We start from the raw sequence: 25,857 nt of genomic DNA, 5'->3' as shown, positions 1-25,857 counted from the left end.
TGCCTTAAACGGCAAGTCTAGTTGAATTCATCCTGATCGCAGCGCCAATTGTGACGAGCGAACATTTATCCTGCCGACAACGCCAATTGTAACGAGCCAACAGTTACCATGCTCGCAACGCCACATGTAATGAGACCTAATTGCCTGTAGTGCCACGTGTTAACGAGTTTAACCACTCATTCTAGACAACATTGACCACAGTATAGATACTCAAGATGCAGGTTCGCTATTGATCCTTTATTACATGAATCAAGAAATGCTTCATAATAACACAATAAATCAACAGGAATGCTTCTCAATAATAGTCTGAATCAACTGACCCCTAACAGTCCTTCACTAGGCTTTATATAACTGAATCCACATGTCTATAATCCTTCTTAACACAATACGGCTAACCCGTTCTATAACCGACTTGACATAGTCACACAGACTGACTGATCTAAGCGAGCGATGCAAGAGGTAAGAGCCTCGAAACGGGAAGAGAGAGCACGAGTTCTGCCGTCCCCTCCTATTTATGCCTTGAAATCGTAGTCGTACTTGTCTCCATTTCCGTAATCGATACTTGTAATCGATGTATCCGAATACTACTGTCGCAGTTTCTGACGTACCGTCCGATTCACTAAAACATCTGCGTCCCATCCATCAAAGTTGACAGCTCGTCTGAAACTTCTCGTACCGTTTCCCAAAATAGCACGCGTTGCCTTTGAGATTGTTATCAGACCGATCCAATAAGCCACCTGTTATGGTTGCGTCAGATTTCATACTGCGTCGCGGCTTCTCGTTCGTTATCATTTGTAACTGGTAGTTAGGCCTACCCCAGTTACATATATATATATATATATATATATATATATATATAAAATGTTATGGGGTGGTGAGGGAAGTGATACCAAATTTGTGACTATGAGTGGCTCCGTCGATGCATTGGGACTTGGTCTTTGATCCTCACCAATTTTCCGTGTACACGGAAATAGATAAAGACATCTATCTATCAAGCTAGCTTTCGCCTAACATTATGCGAGATGAGTCACTGATCTCTGTGACGTCCGCTCAAGCAGCCAGGCGATAAGCGTGAATAAAACCCTGTCATTTGTTGTCTGATAAAAATCTCTTCCCCCCGCCTATTATCGGCTCTTCGATCAAGTTCGAGGAAAATCGTTCCCATCGAAACTAAAGCACAGAACATTACGTCCATTTGAAGTGGGGGTGGTGATTACTACACACACCAGGTAGAAAAAAAAAAATTCCCTATCCCCGAAAAAACCTAAACCAAACAACTTAATTTTAAAAGCAAAGCCCGGAATTTCCCGGTTCTATAAATAGAATAAGCTGAGGGCTTAGCTCAAGTGGATAACACTAATCTTAACTCTCGAGGGTATCTTGATTGGGCTTTTGAGATTTGCATGTACAATTTTAACTTTAGGCCAAATTTCTACACCAGAGAGGGCAAAAAAAATACATTTTCCTCAGATAAGAAGGGTAAAACAATGAGTATTTTAAATATCGGTGAGGGGGGAGGGGGTACCATCGTCCGATAATGCCACGATAATGGAATCGTCCTAAAAATGGTGTCAGTAAACTTAGTACTTATACAACTTGCTAAACTCAATTTTATCCCTAACTTACCCATATCCTACCTAGCCCTAACGCTACCTTCAGACCCTAACATTGAAACTAATATTGTTAAACCAAAATTTAAAAAAAGGACACACCCTTCTATAAAACAAAGCTAATTTTAAAAAGTCATACATTTTTTTTTAACTACAGCACAAAGCTAAGTCCAAACAAAAAGAACTTTCCCTAACATAAGGATAAGCTCCTAAAGGTCACCTTTCTTTCTTACACACACGTAAAAGCCATCACCAAAACTCGCGTCTACCTATTGAGATGTACTAATCTACAACACACTGTAAGAGCCATCACCAAAACTCGCGTCTACCTATTGAGATGTACTAATCTCCAGCACACTGACATCCCGCCCTGGGGCATATGCCTTGTGAGGGAGGGGAAGAGGGGGAGACAGATAAATGATGGATATCAGGATTTAATGACAACTGTCACAGCCAAAAAAAACCGCTGGTGAACAGAGTGACACAGTCGTTTGAACGTGCTTGAAAGGAAATTTTCATTGTTACAATGTTATATGTACCTGCTTGGAAGGAAAATGTCATTGTAAATGTCATATATAAGGGCTTGAAAGGATATTGTCATTGTTACAATGTTATGTGTACCTGCTTGGAAGGAAAATGTCATTGTAAATGTCATATATAAGGGCTTGAAAGGATATTGTCATTGTTACAATGTTATGTGTACCTGCTTGGAAGGAAAATGTCATTGTAAATGTCATATATAAGGGCTTGAAAGGATATTGTCATTGTTACAATGTTATGTGTACCTGCTTGGAAGGAAAATGTCATTGTAACAATGTCATATGTACGTACTTGAAAGGATAATGTCATTATAACAATGTCATATATAAAGGCTTGAAAGGATATTGTCACTGTAACAATACCATGTGTACGTGCCATATACCTTTTAAGAGCAGCTTAAACAATCATGATGTCTATTTTAGGAAATCTTAAACAATCATGATTTCTAGATTTCCATAACTGGACATCTTACACAATCATAATGTCCATTACAGTACATATTGCACGGTCAGGATGTCAATTTGTTAACATCTAACAAAATCATAATGTCCCTTCTATGACAATTGAGACAAACTATTTCGTACCTTTAGCTCGAGTAACTCTAGCAGATGAACTATTTGAATCTAATTAATTTTCACATCCCCATGCCTATATTTTCAATACTTTTGCTCTCAGCATTTATAATTCAGTAATTCTACTTTAAAAAAATAAATTGTACTGATCACGATGAACATTATAATCGCCCCATCATTTTACAAACATAAGGAATAATTATAACTAGAAAGAAAACGTTTTTCCCCCCGTTGTCTATTTAATCTCAGGATGTTGTTATTAAACATTTTAATGACTTGCAATGACGTCATCAAGTCGTGTGTAGCTTTAAGAAATGTTTGTGTTTATCATTAGCCTTTCATGTAACCTCTATTTTTCCTTTTAACAACTTCATTGGTGGGTTAAATAAACGCGATAAGCCTCTAGCCTTATTTTTTTACCATTATAAACATCTAAAACATGTAAGGTTTTTTGCCAGTAAGGAGTTGTAGACGGAGGTTATTAATTGTATTCAATTGTTGGTTTTTATGACTTCATATATGCTATGATTTTTTTAAGTCTCCATTGTTGTCCCGTTCATGCTTCTTAAATTCCTAACCTTTTGCTTAGATGTGGGGGCTTTTTGACATTTTACACCTTTGGCTTAAAGTTCTTTTTGTTACGCTCTCTTCCGTTGACTTGTTTTAAGCGGCCGGTTCAAATTAATCACACGTCAATCAGCTTAATCCTGAGATAAGTGGTGAATGGGGGTTGGGTGGGTGGAAGGGGGGGGAGGTTGTGGAGGGGTATTTATGGAGAGGTGTGGGTGGGGATTGGGTAAGGTGGGTTGAGGGGTGGGTGTGGAGAGGGATTTAGGGTAGAGTGGTAGTATGGGGGAGTATTGATGGAGGGATATAGATTGGGATTTAGGGAGGTGTATTTGGGAAGTGGTTGGTTTGGGGATTTATGGGTAGTAAGGAGGGCATTTAGGGAGGGTTGAATGGAGTGTGAGAATCAGAAGTTGGTATAAAGAGGTTAGAGTGAAGAGTGGCAAAGAGGATTGGTACACGTAGAAGGAGTGTGGATTGGGATAAATGGAAGCATGGAGGTTTGGGATAGTGACAGGAAGGTGGATTGCTATAAATACAAAAAGGGTGGAATGTAATTAGTGGAGTGAGGGTGGATTAGGATAAGGTGATTGAGTAAGGCATATGATAGGTGGTTGGTTATAGCTATTGTGGGAAAATGCGGTTAAGTGTAGTAGGATTGAGGTAGGTGTGGTAGGATTGGGGTAGGTGTGGTAGGATTGGGGTAGGTGTGGTAGGATTGGGGTAGATGTGGTAGGATTGGGGTAGGTATGGTAGGATTGGGGTAGGTATGGTAGGATTGGGGTAGATGTGGTGGGATTGGGGTATGTGTGGTAGGATTGGGGTAGGTATGGTAGGATTTTTTGTTTGTGGTAGGATTGGGGTAGGTGTGGTAGGATTGGGGTAGGTGTGGTAGGATTTGTTGTTTGTGGTAGGATTGGGGTAGGTGTGGTAGGATTGGGGTAGGTGTGGTAGGATTGGGGTAGGTGTGGTAGGATTGGGGTAGATGTGGTAGGATTGGGGTAGGTATGGTAGGATTGGGGTAGGTATGGTAGGATTGGGGTAGATGTGGTGGGATTGGGGTATGTGTGGTAGGATTGGGGTAGGTATGGTAGGATTTTTTGTTTGTGGTAGGATTGGGGTAGGTGTGGTAGGATTGGGGTAGGTGTGGTAGGATTTGTTGTTTGTGGTAGGATTGGGGTAGGTGTGGTAGGATTGGGGTAGGTGTGGTGGGATTGGGGTAGGTGTGGTAGGATTGGGGTAGGTGTGGTGGGATTGGGGTAGATGTGGTGGGATTGGGGTAGGTGTGGTGGGATTGGGGTAGGTGTGGTAGGATTTGTTGTTTGTGGTAGGATTGGGGTAGGTGTGGTAGGATTGGTGTAGGTGTGGTAGGATTTGTTGTTTGTAGTAGGATTGTGTGTTTGTGATAGGATTGGGAAAGGTGTGGTAGAATTGGGGTAGATGTGGTAGGATTGGGGTAGGTGTGGTGGGATTGGGGTAGATGTGGTGGGATTGGGGTAGGTGTGGTGGGATTGGGGTAGATGTGGTATGATTTGTTGTTTGTAGTAGGATTGTGTGTTTGTGGTAGGATTGGGCTAGGTGTGGTAGGATTGGGGTAGATGTTGTAGGATAGAGGCCTTCACATAAAATACAATAACTAAGTTAAATACGTATTGATATCACTTGCTGGACAGAGACTTACACCGTGATTGGCTCGAACAACACCACGTGATGTTAGCTTTCAATTATTTTATTTTGATCAAAATTGACCTTTGAAGCTCAAAAACAACAACAGGATATGGGAACGACCTCCAAAGAAAGAGAAAGTACAATTGTTCCGTGTGCTCAACACGACGGTCTGAAACTGCCGTGACAAAGATTCCCAAAGTTGTGTTGAGGAAACTTATCTCACACATTGAATTGGCTTTATAAAGGTCCCGATGGTTGAATAGATATGTGACTACATGCAACGATGAATACAGGACGTAGAAGTTAATGGTTGTGCTAAGTGCCAGACCCTGGTATATTACAATAGAACCAATTTTGGTGCAGAGAGGGTGTGGGATAGACAAAGCTGGTGTCGTTATTAAGACTCAAACTATAACATATCTGTCGTGTCGTTATCAGAAAGTGTTATCTAACTATTTAGAGTACTGTTCATTTTGTATTTGTTTCATTTTCATATTGAACCAAATAGAAATCGATGTTATTGTACTTTAGTATGAATACAAAAAATTTAATGTAGTAGAGCCATGACTATGTGGATCTGACGGCATGTATGCAAGATCTACATGAATGCAAGTTTCAACAACTACTTCACGCGACACGCCCATTACCCCCGCCCCCCCCCCCCCCCCTCCCACCTCTGACCCCCAAGATGTAGTCCCTAAGTCTGATCAACATCACCAAAACACGACCGCAACCTTACAGAACTCTTTTAGAAAAAATGTTCAGTTCATTAAACCGAGCAGGGTTTGAAATTAAACTTTGTGCTTCAATTAGCACATCAAAGATTGGTACGCGATTGCACTTTTTAATGGAGAGGTTCTCATATTTTTTAAAAATGTAAACAAATTTATATATTTTTGTGATTTTATATTCTAAAATCACCTCAACTATAACTAAAAAATTTCAAGTATTTTGTAATATGCGTTTGTTAAGTTAGTTACTAAAATACTTTTTTAATTCGTGGGTACTGACCCACGTTGGGTGCATTTGTGTGTCAGTCATTTTCTGCCCGAGAACCGCTGTGGGAATGTAAATTTCAAATGCTGCGATGCTCAAAGACGCGCTTTGTTCATGGTTTCTCCGCTTATAATACAGAAGCACTAGAGTTTAAAATTGTTTTTTTTTTTTTTTTTGAGGTTTTGTGCGACTGGGCAACACCAAGTTGGGGAGCTACAAAGGCCGTGGATTGAATCACTGTAATGGGGGTAGCCAAATGCGTGGGCAGGGTCATAACATGACTCACATAATCAGGGGCGTCCATGTCAGTTTTTTTTGGGGTGGGGGGGTGGGGGTGGGGTTTAAGGGGTTTGGGCACACTGATTACAGCTATGAGAAAGCTTTAAGTTAATTGGAAAATTATTTTTATGAAAAGCATTTTAAACCCATTAATTAAATCTATAGCTGAAGTGACGTCGGCGATGGCATACAGTCTAGCCAAAGATTTGGTCTCTCCCCCCCCCCACCCCATCAATTAAGCATCCAGCAAATATTTAACAGAACGGATTTGAGGGGGGGGGGGGGTATCATTGTAGGGTTACATAAGCATGGATACATTGTATACTGAATTTGTTTTTTACGATTTTTGTTCTAACATTTCAGCTTTTAGATCGACATGATGAATGCGTTGACACCTGGCTTTCCCATTATGTCTTTGAGCATAAAATAGGTGAAAGAACATGTTACTATAAGGCTGTAGCAATCTTATAAGGGTAGTGTGTTTTCACATGGTGTGTTAAACATTTACAAATTAAATCATTAGAGTAGACCAATGTGTCATAGAGGTGTTGGACGGGAGACGGTGCCTAGCAACGTTAAGTAAAACAAAAGTGCGTGAGTCTGTGTGTGTGGAGGGGGGGGGTGAGTTTGTGTGTGTATTCGTGTGTGTATGTTCATGCGTATATGTGTGTGTCTGTTTCAGTGCGTGTATGTTCATGTGTGTGCGTGTGTCTTTTTCAGTTCGTATGTGTGTGCGTGTTTGTTTGTATGTGTGTTCATGTGTGGGCGAGTCGGTTTCAGTGAGTGTGTGTATGTATGTTCATGTGTGTATGTGTCTTTTCAGTTTGTATGTGTGTGCGTGTTTGTTTGTATGTGTGTTCATGCGTGCGCGTGTCTGTTTTAGTGAGTGTGTCTGTGGCAGTGCGTGCGTGTGTGTCTGTGCCACTTCGTATGTGTGTGCGTGTTTGTGTGTATGTGTGCGCGCGCGTATGTGTGTTTTTGCGAAAATGTTCTTTATCATTACATGAAGCAGGAGTGTCTCACAAACAATGAATGATTACACTGACAAAATCATTCAACGTATAACCCTGTTGTAAGACATAGCTTGACCAAATGTCAAGATAAATATCTGACTTTCCAATAAATCACAGGTACTTCCTGACTAAAATAAAAATACTTTAGTGCGCATGTGTCAACTGGTTTTCACAGAAAACGAATAGAAAAACAACTAGCTTCCTCAACCCTACCCCCACCCCCAACCAATCCAAATACCCACCCCTCATCTGTGGTTTCTTGTATGTGCGATAATTTAGTTTAGGAAACCCACGCCCCATTACGACCATGAGATTTCTTCTCAAATGACATAATATGCGCATAGAAACAAGCACTGATACGCCGGTCAGACCTTGAGTGAAACGAGGCATTCCTGGTGCTTACAAATCTTCAGAACACCAGTTTTAAAGTGCATGTCTTCAGCCGCTAGTGTAGGACAGAAGCAACAGTGTCCTTTTAGCAGAACTACCGACTTCTGCAGGTAAAAGGCCCACAGGTGAACTCAAAGGTGACACCACGACTGATACAGATGTATAAAATGGCTTTCATATGTTAAATATGCTCGGAGAAATTCAGTCGTAAATTTAAGTATGCTATCGGCGGTATAGAAAATCAATTCTTTAATCTTTGTGTGATGTGGGGTGGGTTTGGGCGGGATGTGTGTGTGGGGGGGGGGGGGGCGAGAAACATGATATACTTATATGTTTCTATCAATAACATAAAGCTACATACTGTTTGAGGTCATCCATTTATGACGTCCACGTGCGGGGGGGGGGGTCCGAAAAAACTGACTTTTGTAGAAGCATATGGACTTGTATAAGGAAAAAAGTGGATTTTTGTGGACGGGGGGGGGGGGGGGGGGGGGGGGAGGAGGGGTCCAACCCAAAATCCAAAAAAATTGTGGACGTCATAAATGGATGACCCCATTTCTGCACATGTTGCATAAAGGGCAAAACAGTCATAACATTATGATATACTTCAAAGCAGATTTTCATAACAAATTTTCGAAGCAAGTTTTTTTTTTTTTTAAGTAATAAGAAAATAAGGCATGCGATTAAAATGTATAGACCCTAATCCCCTGTGCTCAAAAAGGGGACTTATCTCTAAGATGGGGCCGTTAGAATCGTGGGGGGCCGCTGCTTTCATGTGCGACGTCCCATCGTTAGTTTATGATCAATTTATTTCTTATGGCGTTAAAACGGGCCCACCTCGCTCAGTTGAGATCGCCCAAATGGTTTATTACGATACCCCTGATAAAGGGCACGGAATTTGATTACACTACGCGGCACGCCGCTAATGAAATAACGTGTTCAATGTATAGATTTTACCCTCTTCTTCTTCGTTCTTATCTGTAATATTGGAGGAGAAACTTCCAGCACAAATTAAGCATTACGTGTTAACATGACCATATGACCCGTTGACTCTAACTACAAGTTTGATTTTTATTGCCTTTGTTCACGCAAGAACAATCTTCAAGACAGCAGAAGTTTGATTTTAGAGTTTTCTCACCTAGATGGGTTGCTTTTTACAGCGAACGTGTCTCGCTTGCCTAGGAGTCCGGACTACTCCAAACTCGGGACTTTTGGAGTTAGCAAACAGGGACGGCGTGGTCGAGTCGGTAAAGCTCATGATTGCTAAACGAAAAGTCTCGAGTTGGAACTCCAAGGGCACATAAGGCTCGTTAGCTGGGGACAACCACTCTTTTAGGAGAGACAACTCCAAAATCAAACAATTGCTGCCTTGTGGTATGTTCTTTGTTGGAAAAGGCTATGGCAGCAAATCCAAAAAGAAAATCAGGCTGAAATTGGAGTCAATGGCCTCAATGGCACATAACAAGTTGACACGTATACTTAGTTGTGTTAGAGGGGATCCCTCCGAACACTAGAATTAAGAACGAAGAAGAAGGAGTGAGCAATCATTCGCTCTTCCACCCGACTACGCCGTCCCCATAAATTTAACAAATTTGTATAATATGTTTTGACTCACTAACACTATCCGATACAGATAAGCTGAGTTATCTAGTAAGATCTAAGCTACACACAAAATTATACCAGGAGAACTGTATACCAAATCAGCACACAATAGAATTAGGTACTAAAAGAGTCAGACACTAAAAACGTTATATATCAAAATGTTCTAAAATTCAAATACCCTTAGAATGCCATATAACCAGGTACTAAATGCCATAAATCAATCAAGCCAGTTACTAAAACCTAATTACCAAGAGATTAGTGTACATAACACCGGAAAGAATAAAATTAGACACTAATGGAACCAAATATCAAAAGTGAAAAAGCTAATAAGAGTAAATACAAATACTGAAAACCTGTTACATTTGGCACTAGATCTATATACTAAAAGTCAGACTATTTCAATTTAGTATGTAAATTAACCCACATTTTAAAAATTGTCCTCAAACCATATCTGAACATTGTAATCCAAATCTACTTTTGCTCCATTAAAAAAAAGTTATCAATCTGAAACTCAACATAAATACATAAATTAAAACCTTAATACTAAATACAAACATAAATCTAAACCAACTTTGGTTATAAAAACACAAAACAACCTCAAAATTATCTCAACATAAAAACAATGTTCTCAAACTTTGCTGTAAAATAAAATTTTAGCCTGTATCTCAGTTTGCACCATAAATCTCAATCTTAACTCAATCAATATAACCGTTTTAACATCAACATATACAAACACAAACTCCAAACTTAACTCCTCATATGAACATAAACATCAGAAAACATCAACCTCAACCTTAAAAACATCAATCTTTATCAACATCACCCTCAACCTTAAAGAAACTTCAGAATCAGCCTTAGGAAACATCAAACTCAACTTTAGTTAACATCAACTTCAACCTTAAGAAACATCAGCCTCAACTTTAAATCAAGTGGACATTTCTATGTTGTTGCCAGATCTACATTGAAAAAGAGCGGGACATTTTGCTTGGTATATTCACAGAAACGTTTTCGTGAAAACATTCAAAGACTCAAAGACAGTTTTTTTTTTTTTTTTTTTTTTTTTTTTTTGCGAAGACATAAACATTGACGTTTGAGCGAAGACACATTTCAAAGACATTTTCACTAAAGAGAATTTCAACTTTGAAGGTCAAGAAAGGTATCTAATTTAAAGTGAAGATCATTTCCCAGGTCATACAAGCGCACCGAATAACATCAGTGAAACATGTGGTATTTATGTTAATCACTAACATTACAGAAAGTTTTGATCATGAGTGAGGTGCTATTTGGTGCCCTAAAGTATCTTTCATCGTCAAGAAAAATTTCCAAAAATTTTACTCGTTTAGGTGCAATCCTGCAATTAGTATTTTATATTTAATTATTTTCTTATCCTCTAAAACTACAATAATAAGAAAAGTTATAATTATAAATAAGAAGAATTATTTCATGCATTTTAAAAATTAAATATATCCGCGTTTATAACGGTACACAATATATCGTGCAATACATCTTGTAGGGTGTACAGTGACCTAGTAATATACATGTTATCTCATTTTAATATTGACGCGAGCAGATGGTGTCAGGCCTCAAAGGTGACAACAGGTGGTGTCATGCATTAAAGGTGACAACAGGTGGTGTGACAAAAGTGAACTATTAGGTCATAACAGCAGATAGTGTCATACCTCCAAGGTGACAACAGATGGTGTCACACCTGAAAGGTGACAACAGGTGGTGTAACAAAAAATGTGCACTGTTGGGCCATGACAGCAGATGTTGTCACACCTAAATGGTGTCAGTAGATGGTGTCAGGCCTGAAAGGTGACAATTATATGGCGTCACACATCAAATGTGACAGTAATGGTGTCAAGCATCCAATGTGACAGCAAAGAGTTTCTACAACTTAGGGTGGGGATGTGCATGTGTACACTGTAGGATGGGAAGCTACACAATTTTAACTTCATCTTCAATATTTAAAACAATAGATTTGTTCTAAATTTTATGAATTAAATTTAACAAAACCAAATGTAGACTCTATATATCAGCCCAGTGAATAAGAGGTAAACAAAAACTATTCTTTTTATAAATACTGTACAAGTAAATGATATAAGTTAAATATAAGTACGGCGTAGTACGTGTATAGTACTATACTGATTGGGGTATCTACACATCTAGGCTAATTATAAACTACTTATCAACGAGACCTAGGAGATAAAAAAAATCAAGTGCCAACTGACCAGACAGTCAGTACAAGGGTCTCTTACCTTTCGACTCTCTGAGGCCGTGGTTGAAACTCGGTCATTGTTGATCTTGCTATCCAGCTTGCCCGATTGTGAGCAGAACCCGATCAGACGACTAACGGCCCAGCTCGAACGGTGTCTGGTCTGGCGAACACCGCCTCGGTCTGACCTGTCACGTGAGCAGCGCGTGCCGCCGGGGCGGGACGACTCGAGACGCGAGGAGGGCGGACCTAACCTACGTCACCGTTGACGACACGACGACTAGGCCCCAAGCAGAAGTGCCCTTGCTTTCACTTGAAAAACTTCTTTTTTTTCCCCCTCGTCTGTCTCGCGATTTCCCGATGAACAATCGAAAAGAGTGCCAGCAGATCTAAGCACTAGCAGAGCAGCAGGCGTGTGCTTGTACACGATGGAACATTTTGGCGCCGAATCTTCCAGTTCTGCTTCCCTATTTCCTCCTTCTTTGTTTGACTGAAAATAGGTCAAAAGGAATTGTGGATCTGCCTTCTGATGTTTTGTTCAACAGATATGTTTATTTTGGGTCATGACGTCACGACCATCGTCCTCCGTATTCTTTTTTTTTAATTCACAAACGCAGATGTTGATGCAGTGTCACTAAATTTAAATTCTTGTTGACAAACATGCACTTTTCCTGCCTTGGGAACAAAAGAACGATCAAAACTATAGAAGAAACACGGTCCACAAATAGGAATACACAGTCAACCCTTCACACAAAGATATAATTAGGCTTTCTATTAATAGCCAAAGTCACGTGCTATGACATAACGAATTTAAAAGCTACGCGACTAATTTTCCAAGCGCTAAATCTTTTTGGTTCAACTTTTCTAATCATAAAAACACCCATAAATCTCCATATTATTATATATCTGTTTTTAATACAATTTTATTCGCTAGTGTTTTCAAATTTCATTTTCTCGAAAAACAAAATCGGAATTGCCACATTGAATCATCGTCTATGAAGCGCCAAGTTTAATATTTCAAATTCACTCCAATTTGAAATTAGTAGAATCTGTTAAAATCCAAGTGAATGAATGCTTCAAAGTTATTTTTATTATAACTTTAAAAAATAATACAAATTATATTTTCCACACTATTTTAAACGGCTTAGGGTTTTTTTTTAAACCTTAACATAATTACTAACTCGAAAGTTTTCAATTTTAAATTAAAATTGAGGTTAATTAATGGATTCAACGCAAAAAGCATCCACATGCGTCAAGAAATGAAGTTAGAGTTCCCATGCAAGAAAACAAACTAAAAATAAAATTAAACAAAATCTAGGTCAAATGTGTTCTTTTTTCAACACAAGTTCCTTTTAATATTAAAAACTAACAAAACTTTTTTTAAAAGTCCAAAGTTAATAAATTTTTCGACGAAAAAAATTTAAACGCGATAATTTATTCATAAAAACAAATTTCTCTTTACGCGCATAAAACAACGGTTCTTTAGTCAACGCCAGAGCATGGGATATCCGTACCCACCAGCGGTTTTAGCGGACTGAGGCGGTGACAGCGACGTCACGGCTCTCCCTAACAAACTAGCCTCCACTCCAGACTTACTATCAATAACCCCTAAACGCCACGACGTGTAGAGTTTTCCCCCTTGGAGAAGCGAGTCAGGACCGGTTAACATAAGACAGGTGACCTACTGCGGGCGGGGAGGGCGGGGGTGCAAGTGGCGAACGACATTTGGAGTGGGAGGAGGGTGGGGGTTAATGTATATGGGTAGGGGTTTGTAGATATGGCCTAATGAAGTATTGGTACGTTAAGGGAGGGGAGGGGGGTAAAGATTAAGGATAGATAAAATAATTCTTAAGACAATACGACTGCATAGAAGAAAACCACAGATGTCCAAAATACTAGCTTTCGAGAAAATTTGGTTTTCAAATCTTATTCCAATTTTAAAATAGTACAAAGTACATTTTTAAAAGATCTGTATTTTAGTCATCTGACATTTACATGTGTTCATTTCTAGTTAGGATTATTTCCAACATAAGTAAAAAAAAAAGAACATTGATTCCACGGTGGATTTCACAAGGAAGTAGACATACTGCATTTGCTTTCTATACAGTCAATTGTTATGTTAGGAGAAAAATCTGAACCATATAACAAAACAAGGGTGTGTAGGTAACTGCACAAAGTACAGAAAAGGCGGTTAATTGGATTTATGGCATCCCACATTGCTACCATTTTTATTTTTCTAATTATGTTCGAGAGGGCACGAATGTGCAAAGTGTAATGTTCGTTAGGGCATGTATATGCAAAGTGTAATGTTCGTTAGGGCATGTATATGCAAAGTGTAATGTTCGTTAGGGTATGTATGCGTAAAATGCAATGTTCGTTAGGGGCACGTAAGTACTAAGTGCAATCCGCCAAGATAGACAGAACTAATACACAGTGTCTATGTCAGATCCCAGTACTTGCAAGAACCCACAGAAAGGTGGAGTTAACTCTCTACACCACAGAAGGCCATCAAATCAACAACCTAACGAGTGGTGGAAAAAATGAAAGAAACTCCACCGAAAAGAGATTTTTTGTTGTTGTTAGAGGGGGGGGGGGGGGTTACATAGAGTTGTCAGTTGTAGACCCCCCCCCCCCTCCATATCAACAAGTGTCATGAAATATGTAAACTCTGCGGCTTCTAATCTTCTGTGCGGCTTTCTTTTCCTTTTTTTTAATTATATACATTTAGTGTAGTCTAGCACTCAACACACAGGGGAAGCAACCCTGTTGACCTATGGTAAGGGAGGTAAAACATCGACAACCTTTATTGATATAGTGAGTGCTTAACTGTAGTTTACATTAAAAAAATTACATGTAATGGTCACTATGGTTAAAATTAACATGTAATAGCCATTATAGTTATATAGAAACCTTTACGTAATAAATGTGTAACAGAGAAGTTACTTGCAATGATCAATAAAATAACATAAATTATATGAAATGGTTACATAGTAACATTTATGTTATGTGTAATTGTAAATATAATAACTGAAAAGCTATGTGAAATGGTCTACATTATAACAGAAAGTTGTGTGAAATGGTCAACATTATAACAGAAAGTTGTGTGTAATGGTCAACATTATAACAGAAAGTTGTGTGTAATGGTCAACATTATAACAGAAAGTTGTGTGAAATGGTCAACATTATAACAGAAAGTTGTGTGTAATGGTCAACATTATAACAGAAAGTTGTGTGTAATGGTCAACATTATAACAGAAAGTTGTGTGAAATGGTCAACATTATAACAGAAAGTTGTGTGTAATGGTCAACATTATAACAGAAAGTTGTGTGTAATGGTCAACATTATAACAGAAAGTTGTGTGAAATGGTCAACATTATAACAGAAAGTTGTGTGTAATGGCCAACATTATAACAGAAAGTTGTGTGTAATGGTCAACATTATAACAGAAAGTTGTGTGAAATGGTCAACATTATAACAGAAAGTTGTGTGTAATGGTCAACATTATAACAGAAAGTTGTGTGTAATGGTCAACATTATAACAGAAAGTTGTGTGAAATGGTCAACATTATAACAGAAAGTTGTGTGTAATGGTCAACATTATAACAGAAAGTTGTGTGTAATGGTCAACATTATAACAGAAAGTTGTGTGAAATGGTCAACATTATAACAGAAAGTTGTGTGTAATGGTCAACATTATAACAGAAAGTTGTGTGTAATGGTCAACATTATAACAGAAAGTTGTGTGTAATGGTCAACATTATAACAGAAAGTTGTGTGAAATGGTCAACATTATAACAGAAAGTTGTGTGTAATGGTCAACATTATAACAGAAAGTTGTGTGTAATGGTCAACATTATAACAGAAAGTTGTGTGTAATGGTCAACATTATAACAGAAAGTTGTGTGAAATGGTCAACATTATAACAGAAAGTTGTGTGTAATGGTCAACATTATAACAGAAAGTTGTGTGTAATGGTCAACATTATAACAGAAAGTTGTGTGAAATGGTCAACATTATAACAGAAAGTTGTGTGAAATGGTCAACATTATAACAGAAAGTTGTGTGAAATGGTAACAGAACAAGTTGTGACAGGAGTTTTAAATAATAAAAAATGTCCCTTTCTTGGAATTCGCTGCGACGTCAGGAAGTAGTAAAACGTTGTTTACGTATATTGAATAGGTATGGCATTAATCTACACACAAAAAAACTGGGCCGTGGTAGGGCGTGGGTAGGGGGAGTGAGGGGGGGGGGGGGGCGCAGCAAGACCAGACACGTCCCAGGCCCGCTGGGGGCTCGCGGAGCGAACCGAATAACGAAAAGACGATTGTCGCGAATATTTGTCGTGTGACCACATTCTTACGTCAATCAAAGCCCATATGTCTCGCGCGACGCGACCAGGCTCCGCCCCGTTCCGCGCCGTTCCCCTTCGCCATTGGCCGTCGACGCCGTGGAACGTGTCTTTTACGTCACAGAACCGGCTGATTTCCGGTCACGTGCCTGTCCCCGGCACGCGCCATGTCCGAATTTGGAGTGTGGGAAAACTCCGCCCCCCAGCGCAGGGAGACATTCCAACGTTACCTGCCCGTGTCTTATTGCGGTAAGGTTAGACAGGGAACCAGCGACACCTGGTTGCAACCGAGGTTCCATGGGAATTCAAAAATCGCAAGCGGAATTTTTTTTTTTTTACCCAACCGTTTAAGTTGGACACTTGTTGACGCTAATCCTGTCACGCAATTGTTTTTAAAAATTGAAAACGTCTGAAGGCCATAAATGCACTTTGGTTGTGGTCGAGTCGTAGCGCTGTTATCTGCGAGCATTATGAGATTTAAAGAAAGGAAATTATGCACATGTTATTTTGGTAAATCGTCTTGCTATACTGTGTTTTGTAACAGTGATGCTTTACTTTTGAGACAGATCTTTGTAAAATAAATCCACTAGTTTCGTGTGTGGCTATATATATATATATATATATATATATATATATATATATATATATATATATATATATATATATATATATAAATATAGAAAAAGTGATGAAGAGTGTATGTGTGCATAAAGTACATGATTCAACAGCTTCTTTCTACACTTTTGAAATAGCTGTAAAAATAACATTATCCCCACGACTAAGTGCGATTTTCATTTGGCGTGGAACCATGTTGCGCTATCTTGAAAGCTTTCCCCCAGGGATCAAAGTCACCCATAAAGATTTTTTTCTCTGGCGACGTCCTCGAGGCACTGTCCGTGCACACACGATTAGATCTTAGAGTAAGCAAGTTGCAGTTTTCTGTCTGGATGGGGGTTCGGCAGGGAGGGGCGGGGGAGAGGACACGAAATAATGTCGTCTGAAGTTCTTTGCAATTGAAATGGCAGACCCTCGCTAGACGTGGGGACGGTTGTTTCATCCCGGGAGTGGTCGGGTCAATAACAGACATGACTGGAACCGTAGACCGGGAGCTGAAGAGGATTATATTCCAACGGCCGCGCGAGCTTTTGAGTGTACGAATTATCAGGCTATTGACTAAATCAACGGGATATACGTAGAGAGAAATGTGCAATCATTGTATAGTGTATGTGTTGGTATCATTGTATAGTGTATGGGTTGGTCTGTATAGTGTATGGGTTGGTCTGTATAGTGTATGGGTTGGTCTGCTGGGTATTATAAAGGCTGAAATAGTTGTGTACTTTTGATTCTACACACATTCACTATATATATATATATATATATATATATATATATATATATATATATATATATATATATATATATATGTATATTTGTATATGTATATTTATCTGTATATGTATATGTATATTTACGTATATAATATTTTATTTGTTTTTTTTTCATTGCGTATTTATATATATATATATATATATATATATATATATATATATATATATATATATATATATATATATGTGTATATTTGTATATGTATATTTATCTGTATATGTATATGTATATTTACGTATATAATATTTTATTTGTTTTTTTTTTCAGTGCGTATTTATAAGTGGTAGCGAGCCAAAACAAATATGTAAATGACTTAAAAAATTTAACTAACTGGTGAACTCTACCTCACCTGTCCTACTGCCCATCTAATCTGCAAACTTGTTTAAATTAAGTCAAAGTGATATTGTTATTCAGATTTATTAAACAGTCATACTCATAACAAGCACTGCTTAACAGTTATGGACAGCAACCCATTCAGGAAAGACAACTCCAAAATCAAACCACTACTGACTGTTTAGTTCTTAGATGGATAAAAACTATAGAAGCAAATCAAAAGAGAAAAGCAGATGAAATAGAAGTCAACGGCTTATTTGACCGACTTTTATTAAGCGTTTGTGAGCAAAAACCAAATTACTAAAACAAATGACAATGGCATATATTTTTTAAGTTCTAAATGTATATGACTAGCGTTTTCTATAGTGGGGATGTACATAACAGCATAAAATTATTATTTTTTTTAAAGTTCAAAGTCATCTTTTGACATCGCAGCTGAGAATGGAGCACTCTAAACCTGCGGCAACCCACGGCTCGCGAGCCGCATGAGGGCTCCCTTGATGTCAAGTTGCGGCTCTTCAGCTTCATGCACAAATATTAATAATTATTTTATTTTCAGAACTCACAAAAATATTGTTCTGCAACACTCGATAATGAATTATAAAATAATTTAAAAAAAAAATACTCGCTATTCTATTAGAATATTTAGCTATTTATGCCTTGTTTGAAGAAGTGGAAAATTACTTAATTTCGACAAATCCTTTTTTTTTTTAATATCAAGATGAAACCAAGTGTAACTATTAATATAAATTACTTTAGCATTACAATAAACAGAATGCCTAGATTTGAGCAATTCAAAACAAGTGCAAGCACTCTGACGCAGAGTTTCTTCCAGGCATCTTTTCGGGGGGGGGGGGGGGGGCGAAAAAATTCTACCGCCACCCCCCCCCCCTTCCCCCGAACGAAATTAAATTTATATAATTTATACAGAACATATATACTTTTAATAGTGTCCGCCACCCACCCCCCCCTCCCCGATAAAAGTCTACCGACCCCCCCCCCCCGAAAATTTCAAATGCCCCCCCCCCCCCCCTGGGAAAAAAAGTCTGGAAGAAACACTGCTCTGACGTTCATAGTAGATCAATATATATATATATATATATATATATATATATATATATATATATATATATATATATATATATATATATATATATATATATATATATATATATTACTAATCATATATCATAATATTAAAATAAAAGTGTCAGTGGCTCTTTAAAAACTGGGTAATTTTGTAAACTGTAATTTTTGGCTCTTCAATCTCCAATGGTAGCCGACCCCTGCACTAAACTAAGCAGTCAAAAGAATAACTGTGAGGACTGCTATAGATATAGATAAGGGGTCTCCAAACTTTTCAGCCCGAGGGCCGCATTAACTTTCAAATATAAGTTCGGGGGCCAGAGTTTCTTCCAGGCATCTCTTCTGCAACATCTCTTCGAAGAACGTCTCTCAAAAGTACTTTGATGCAAAAGTTTTAATTTTAGGAAAGTATTCCTTGGGCAAATACTTATAAAACCCACCCGCCCTAATTTGAACTTGTTTTTAAGGAGGTCATTTGCTGGGCAACATTTACGTAATTGCACCCAATGCTACATTTTCGATTTGTTTTGAATATTTCCTCAGCAACCTCCATGAACATTTTTTTCCGTGGACAAAACAATCTCCGCGGGCCGGTTGAGACGACCTCGCGGGCCGCATTCGGCCCGCGGGCCGTAGTTTGGAGACCCCTGATATAGATGTTTGAAATTTAAGAATGTTTGATTTGATGTGTCTCATTGTAATCAACATAACTTTCTTTAATCCCAAATAATTATTTCAGCTCTACTTAAAAGCCCAAACCCCCCACAGTCCACCACGCCGATGGAAAACAAAAATCCCTTGAATCATCATTTAACTACACATTTGCATTTTCAGGGTTAAAAAAAAATTGTAATTAGACGTTTTGTATTAGATCTATGCATAAGTAAACCATCTTAAATGAATGAAAGTAGGCTACAAGTAACCTAAAAATGTAAATTTGCTATAAAGCATATTTTCAAATTTTATTTGTTTATTTGAAAGATGCACTTAAATAAAATCCTTCACTTTCACTATTAATATTTGTAATAAAGTCATAATAGAGGAATAACGACTACTGCTCTGTTTGATTGTCACAAAAATATGACTTGAGACTGATAGCTATTGGCTCCTCAATGTGCACTAACACAAGACGGCGTTTACTGAGAACCCGAGCTATATCGATGGTGTTCAAATGGCGAATGTTTGAAAAAATAATAGATGGGGAACTGAACATACATTTTAACAACATAAACTGTGGTCTAATTTTTTTTAATCAAATAATAAAATACAGATTTAAACTAACCAGCTTTCATGTATGTAGATTGGATTTTTTTTTTAAATATAAAAAATGTGGACAGTGTGGCCGAGTGGTAGAGCGTTTGGCGGCTATCCCGAATGTCTCAAGTTCGGATCTCGGCTCGTCCTCTTGATTGTGGGACGTCCCAGAGTCTACCCAGACTTACGTTAAGGAAAGAATTACGGCTGGGCATAGTGCTGACCACATTAACCTCTTGTATGCCGTGGTAATTGAAACAGATGAGCTCTACTTCATCTGCTCTATGTGTTCTACTTCATCCGCCCCATGTGTCTTGGACACCAACGTGAAAAGATGATTAAATTTAACAATTTTTTATTAAGGTATATGAGATAAAATGTACTGCAAATGTTTGGAAATTGTTCGGAACTTTTCTAAATATAAATAGGTCTATGACGATTATATACGATAAGTACCTAGTAATATATCTACTCATATACAAGTACACGGTACACAAATACTGTTCTGTAGTATCAATTTGTAACTGAATACCATTTTAAACATTTTCATTATTATAGCTAATAGAACTTTCATTTGTTTCTATAATCTTGCTATTGCTATTAAATTTAATATTAAATTTTAAAAAATTCTATTGTTTGTTTTTCGAATAATGTTCACACTGAAAACCAATTTATTTCTTTTAGTGTGAATGCCTTTCAATAGAAATTGCTTTATCATTAAATCGAAATCAAATTAAAAATTAATTTGAGCTTAAAGTTTCTACACACAAATATATATAAACAATACAGGCATTGTTGTGTAGTAATTACATTTTTAAAAAAATCAGTTAAGACCTGCAGACTATTTGATTACAACCGCTAAAACCATCCCCGTAAATTTGGGACATGGGTTTAAATACCCAAGTTGTTAAGTCTCAAAAACCAATAGAAAATACTAGATATTTCAACATCATTTGATAAATTTTGAACTCGCTTTTCTCAAAATTATAAATTACATTTAATGAGCCCTTCAATGTAGACTTTGGCAGTAGAAATAACCGTAAGAAATCATTAGTCTTTATCGCTCCTTCTGTGGTATTGCTAACAATATTTTAGTTAAACTTCAGAACAAGCTGATAAAGTTTTTAATTTCTGGTTATAATTTATGTTCATCTGTTATGCCAATCTAACTCTGTTATACCGTAGGGTTAGGGTTAGGGTTGGGGTTAGGGTTAGGGTTAAGGTTAGGGTTAGGGTTAGGGTTAGGGTTAGGGTTAAGGTTAGGGTTAGATTATTAGCACACGAATAACCAATGATGTTGTACGCTGATTTCTTTACAATTCTGGTTTACTTTATTCAAATAAGGCATGCAATCTGCCGCGGTCAAAGTCTAGAGTTTTGTCTGAGTATCTGGTGCTGGGCTCTGGCTCATGGGCTCAATGACTGTGTCAGCATGATCGTGTGGCTCTCTCTAAATGGTGTCAGGTCGGGTAGGATAGAGCAGGACTGCTAATTCCAAAAGTCTCGAGTTTGAACTCCTCACAGACGAGACTCGTTAGACGGAGACAATCTATCTAGGAGAGACAACTCCAAAATCGAACAACTGCTGCATTGCAGGGTTTTCTTAGGTATATAAAAGCTATTGAAGCAAATCCAGAAAGAAAAGGAGACTGTTGTCAAGGAAACAAGGTGGCAAATATTATTTATTTGTGTTGGACGAAATTACAAATTAAGAACGAATACAAGAAGAAGAGATAAAGGCCATTGAAGCAAATCCGGAAAGAAAAGGAGACTGTGGTCAACGGGAACCAAGGTGCGTAACATGGTGGCACGTATTACTTATTTGTGTTGAAGGAAATTACAAATTGAGTACGAATAAAAGAAGAAGAGATCGTTTCAATTGCTTTGCCCGTGTCTTAATGCTTGTCTGAGTTTCACGGATAATCCACGGTTAGTGGCTGAATACAGAAAGTGCTTGACACAAAAAAAACTGTAAACATACATTTTTTGCGTGGTTTAATATTCACATTCATATCTGTCTCACACAAATTATCTTCAACCGCATTATAAAATACCGTATTAGAAATTGAGCATTTTCAAATAGACTATAATGGTATACAAAATAAAATAATCTAGCTTAGATTCAAACAATAAGATCTAAAGTCCATCAACCATGTTTCTTAAACAGAAAAAAAAATCTCAACTTCATCAGGACAAAGTAGTTTCAAATATTGCTTTTAAAACAGGCTGAACGTTAAAGGGTGAAAAGGTTGTTTTTTTAAACACCAGTTGAGAGTCATTGTTATGTTTGTTTCCGGTGACCGGAAAGATACCCTACGGAAAACTGCGCAAGGGAATTTATTTTCTTTAAATTGATCATTTATAGTCGTTAGCTAAGTATGCCAACACTTACATCGGATGATAATAAAACATTTATCTACAAAAACGACAAAATTAAAGTGTATTTGTATAGTTTGTTTTTGCGCATTTTTATTTTGCGCAGTTTTCGGTTACGGATATTCTGGGAACCTTTCCTCACACGGCTTTAATTTCCTCCATGGTTCATCGTATAGGTCAGCGAACGATCTCAAGCCGTCGTTGTCTAGATGGACTATGCCACCCATTTACACAGATACAAAGGAAATATAAACACATTTCCGTATAACAGTTTTCCTAGTATAGCTCAGTGTCTATGAATTATTTATCCATTGACCTGAGCTAGTCTACTTTGTTCAATTATTGATTTCTACTGCGTTAAACCAAATAGTCGTCATATTTATTATCTATATATCTTATAGTTTATTCAATTACAATAAATATATCAGGTACAAAAAGTGTTGTTTTTTTTTTTACTTTCTCGTCCACAGAGCAAAGAAAAAGTATAGTAATCGTGTACAAATATTAAATGTGATTTTGACTGTTTTCGCTGTTTTACACCTTTCCTATTCACCTTGTGCGGAATATAAAGGATGCATTGTCATTTTCATGTTTCATGTTTTTCGGGATCCAAAACAAGCATCCAAATCCTGTCCTTTTTTCTCTCTCTTACTTTTTGTGTGTGTGTGTGTGTATGTGTGTATGTGTGTGTGTATGTGTGTGCGCGTGTGTGCGTGCGTGCATAACACGATAACTTGAGTACCATTTAAGTTAGGTAGACGAAATTCGATCTATACGTATAAGATTTTAAAATAGGATTACTCTCAAGTTTTGAGTGACCTCCGATATCCAGAAGTGGTACTTTATTTCCGGTTTCTAAAATACAGACCGGAAGTAGTACTATACGGTTTATCTAAAAAAAAATATTCCTTCTATCTTCTACCGGACCGATTTTTTTCAATCTTTTCACGTAGGTCAAGACTTGATGACAGTGACAAAATATTTCTTAATTAGATGTCTGGTTAAGTTGTTTAAATGTTAATCCAATTTTTATTTATACAGTACTAATTTTCTGCTCAGTTAAGTTATGCCCACATTGATACGTTCATTTGGTGAACAATCTTTTTGTACTTGATTCTATTAGATTTAAAAAAAAAAAGAATTTAATAAATATTTCTGTAGCCACATTGCACTGAAAGGTTATGTCCCTTACTTTTAAATGAGAATATACAAGCAAAATAGGGGAGGTCACTCCCGCTTTATTATTACATTATAACAAAGAGCTTAGAATGTCACAACAGTGGTGTCATTTTCTGAAAATAAATCCACGATGGTCAACTTATTTCACAATAAATACAGCCAGTGCTTTGGAATGTGCTATATTAACAAGACCTTCAAGGATATGATAGTCTACTAATTTCTTTTAGTTTTCGGTACAATATTAGACAGACTATAATTAAATGTTGATAAAGGTTAGCAATTTCATTAATCACTGATCTGTCACTAATGCCATGGAACGCCTTGCACGTCTTAACATTGCTATAAACGCAATTCTCCAGAATGGAAATTGCGCTAAAAAGTTGTCCAAGTTATTGTATGAATGTTTTGTTTATAGCATTTATCTTCATTTATTTATGATTTTTAATAATTGATCATTATGGTACACTATGATTCATATTATGTGTGGTATTTTCTTTTGAAATAGAAATATGCATCAATAATAAGCAATATAAATAAAGCCTTTTGCTTATTAAAGAAGAAAATGACATTCAAGTGCAGGTACTTGATGTTTTTGTAGTGTAATAAAAACCTAGTCCTTGTATATGTAAATATTTGCTGCTGTAATTTAATAGCATGGAAAGATAAACACCAAGTCTAGTAAAAAAAAAAAAAAAAAAAAAAACATTGCTATGAAATGTATTGATATGAGCTTTCTTTAGTATTAGATTATAATTTTTATGTCTACATCTGCCAAACCAGCATTGTTGTAAATAATGTTTTGATATTTAATTAAGTGCTTTTAAGTTTTAGAAAAAAGATATATTAAAAATTAGTTCATTTTGTAGTGAAAAAAAAAATTCTAATGTGAAAAGAAATTATAAAAAAATATAATACAAAATAAAATAAAAAATGTTGTGTAGATTAAAGCTTATTGACAAAAAAAAATAATAAATTTTTTTTAAAAAATTAAAAAAATTCAAATGTTAAAAGAAATTATAAAAATATATAATACAAAATTGAAAAAGAATCAAAACATTAAAAAAAAACGTGAGTACTGCTATAGATATAGCTGTTTGTAAAGGAAAAATGTTTGATTTGATGTGTTCGCTTGTAGAATTTGAGTATGTAGGCCTAGTTCTCGACTGTTTAAACAGTCCAAGGGTAGTATTTGGATATGTAGTATTCGACTGTTTAAATTGTGTTCACTGGTAGTATTCGAGTATGTAGTATTCGAATTTTTAAATTGTGTTCACTGTTAGTATTTGAGTATGTGGTATTCGACTTTTTAAATTGTGTTCACTTGTAATATTCGAGTATTTAGTATTAGACTTTTAATGTTGTGTCCACTGGCAGTACTCGAGTATGTAGTATTGTAATAGTTGAAATGTTGAAATCAGAGGCGTAGCGAGGAGGGAGGGTGGGGGGTGCGGATCGCTATGTGTTACTGCTATGTGTTATTGAATTGTTTTATTTGTTTAAACGGCCAATGTGAAAAAAGGCCTTTGTGCCTACAATTGTAACCGTTGTTTGAATAAATTTGAATAAATTTGAAAATTTGAATAAATTTTTGGTGACACCATTTAGGGTGGTGACACCAAGGCAAAAAATAGCAAAATATATAGAGAAAAATGATAATTCCACTTAAATGATTAATTCGAGTGTTAAATAGTGTTTTAAGAGGTGCAACTCGAAAGTTTGAGGGGGGGGGGTGCAAATCGAAAATCCGGGAATGGTCGCTGGGGGGTCACACCATTAAGTGCCGCACCGGGTGACACCCGACCTCGCTACGCCACTGGTTGAAAAGTATGTAGTATTCGACTGTTTAAATTGTGTTCACTGGTAGTATTCGAGTATGTAGTATTCGACTGTTTAAACATGCCAGTCAATCCTGGAGACAACAGCGGTATTTCCCATGCCACAGAAAAGGCTATTTATAGTATTGTGTACATTATAGTACCTGGCTTTGGTATATTGATTTGGTGAAATTAGGTCTCCCGGTATAGATGTAACGGTAACACTACACAAACAACTCACTCGGACCCTGTATGTGACTGCATCAAGTTTCAATACAATGCGATTATTCCATGTTTTTCTACAAGACGGCGTTAACTTGGTCTCCACTGCGAACTTTGATCAGCGTCAAAGAACTCTGGTTTCATTCAAGTTTATAATGAGTTGAAGAGTAGCTCAGTCTTAAAGATTTGGTCTATTGAAAAAACACGCACTGTATTGTATTTTTCTTAGAGAAATTTTGATTTTTTAAAGCTTTTTGTTTAGCAAAGTAATTAAAAAAAAAGCTGTTATCGCTCCAAAAATAATTTTGAATATGTTTTCCGACAAACACATTTTTAAAAACTAATTGAGTTAAATAAATATCTGTTCTTATTTATAGTACATTTTAACCCTTGTGTCTAAAAG

The 25,857-nt window shown here is 37.0% G+C and overlaps 1 protein-coding gene across 1 annotated transcript in view; it reads right to left on the bottom strand.

Moving 5' to 3' along the window:
- Window positions 1-25,857, bottom strand: part of LOC131948199 (basic-leucine zipper transcription factor A-like) — a 104,612-nt gene that overhangs the window by 25,664 nt on the left and 53,091 nt on the right. The window contains exons 3-4 of the mRNA XM_059309738.1: window positions 11,854-11,942; window positions 11,496-11,706 (exon numbers count right to left, since the gene is read on the bottom strand). Of these exons, the coding sequence (XP_059165721.1) occupies window positions 11,496-11,706; window positions 11,854-11,942 (300 nt within the window). The remainder of the gene's footprint in view (window positions 1-11,495; window positions 11,707-11,853; window positions 11,943-25,857) is intronic.

This window comes from Physella acuta, unplaced genomic scaffold (assembly GCF_028476545.2).
Source record: "Physella acuta isolate Inbredline_101_S28 unplaced genomic scaffold, ASM2847654v3 ptg000629l, whole genome shotgun sequence".
In the NCBI taxonomy this organism is placed as follows: domain Eukaryota; kingdom Metazoa; phylum Mollusca; class Gastropoda; family Physidae; genus Physella; species Physella acuta.
The sequence above is the reverse complement of the archived record's forward strand: the minus strand, read 5'-3'. Positions and strand labels throughout refer to the sequence as shown.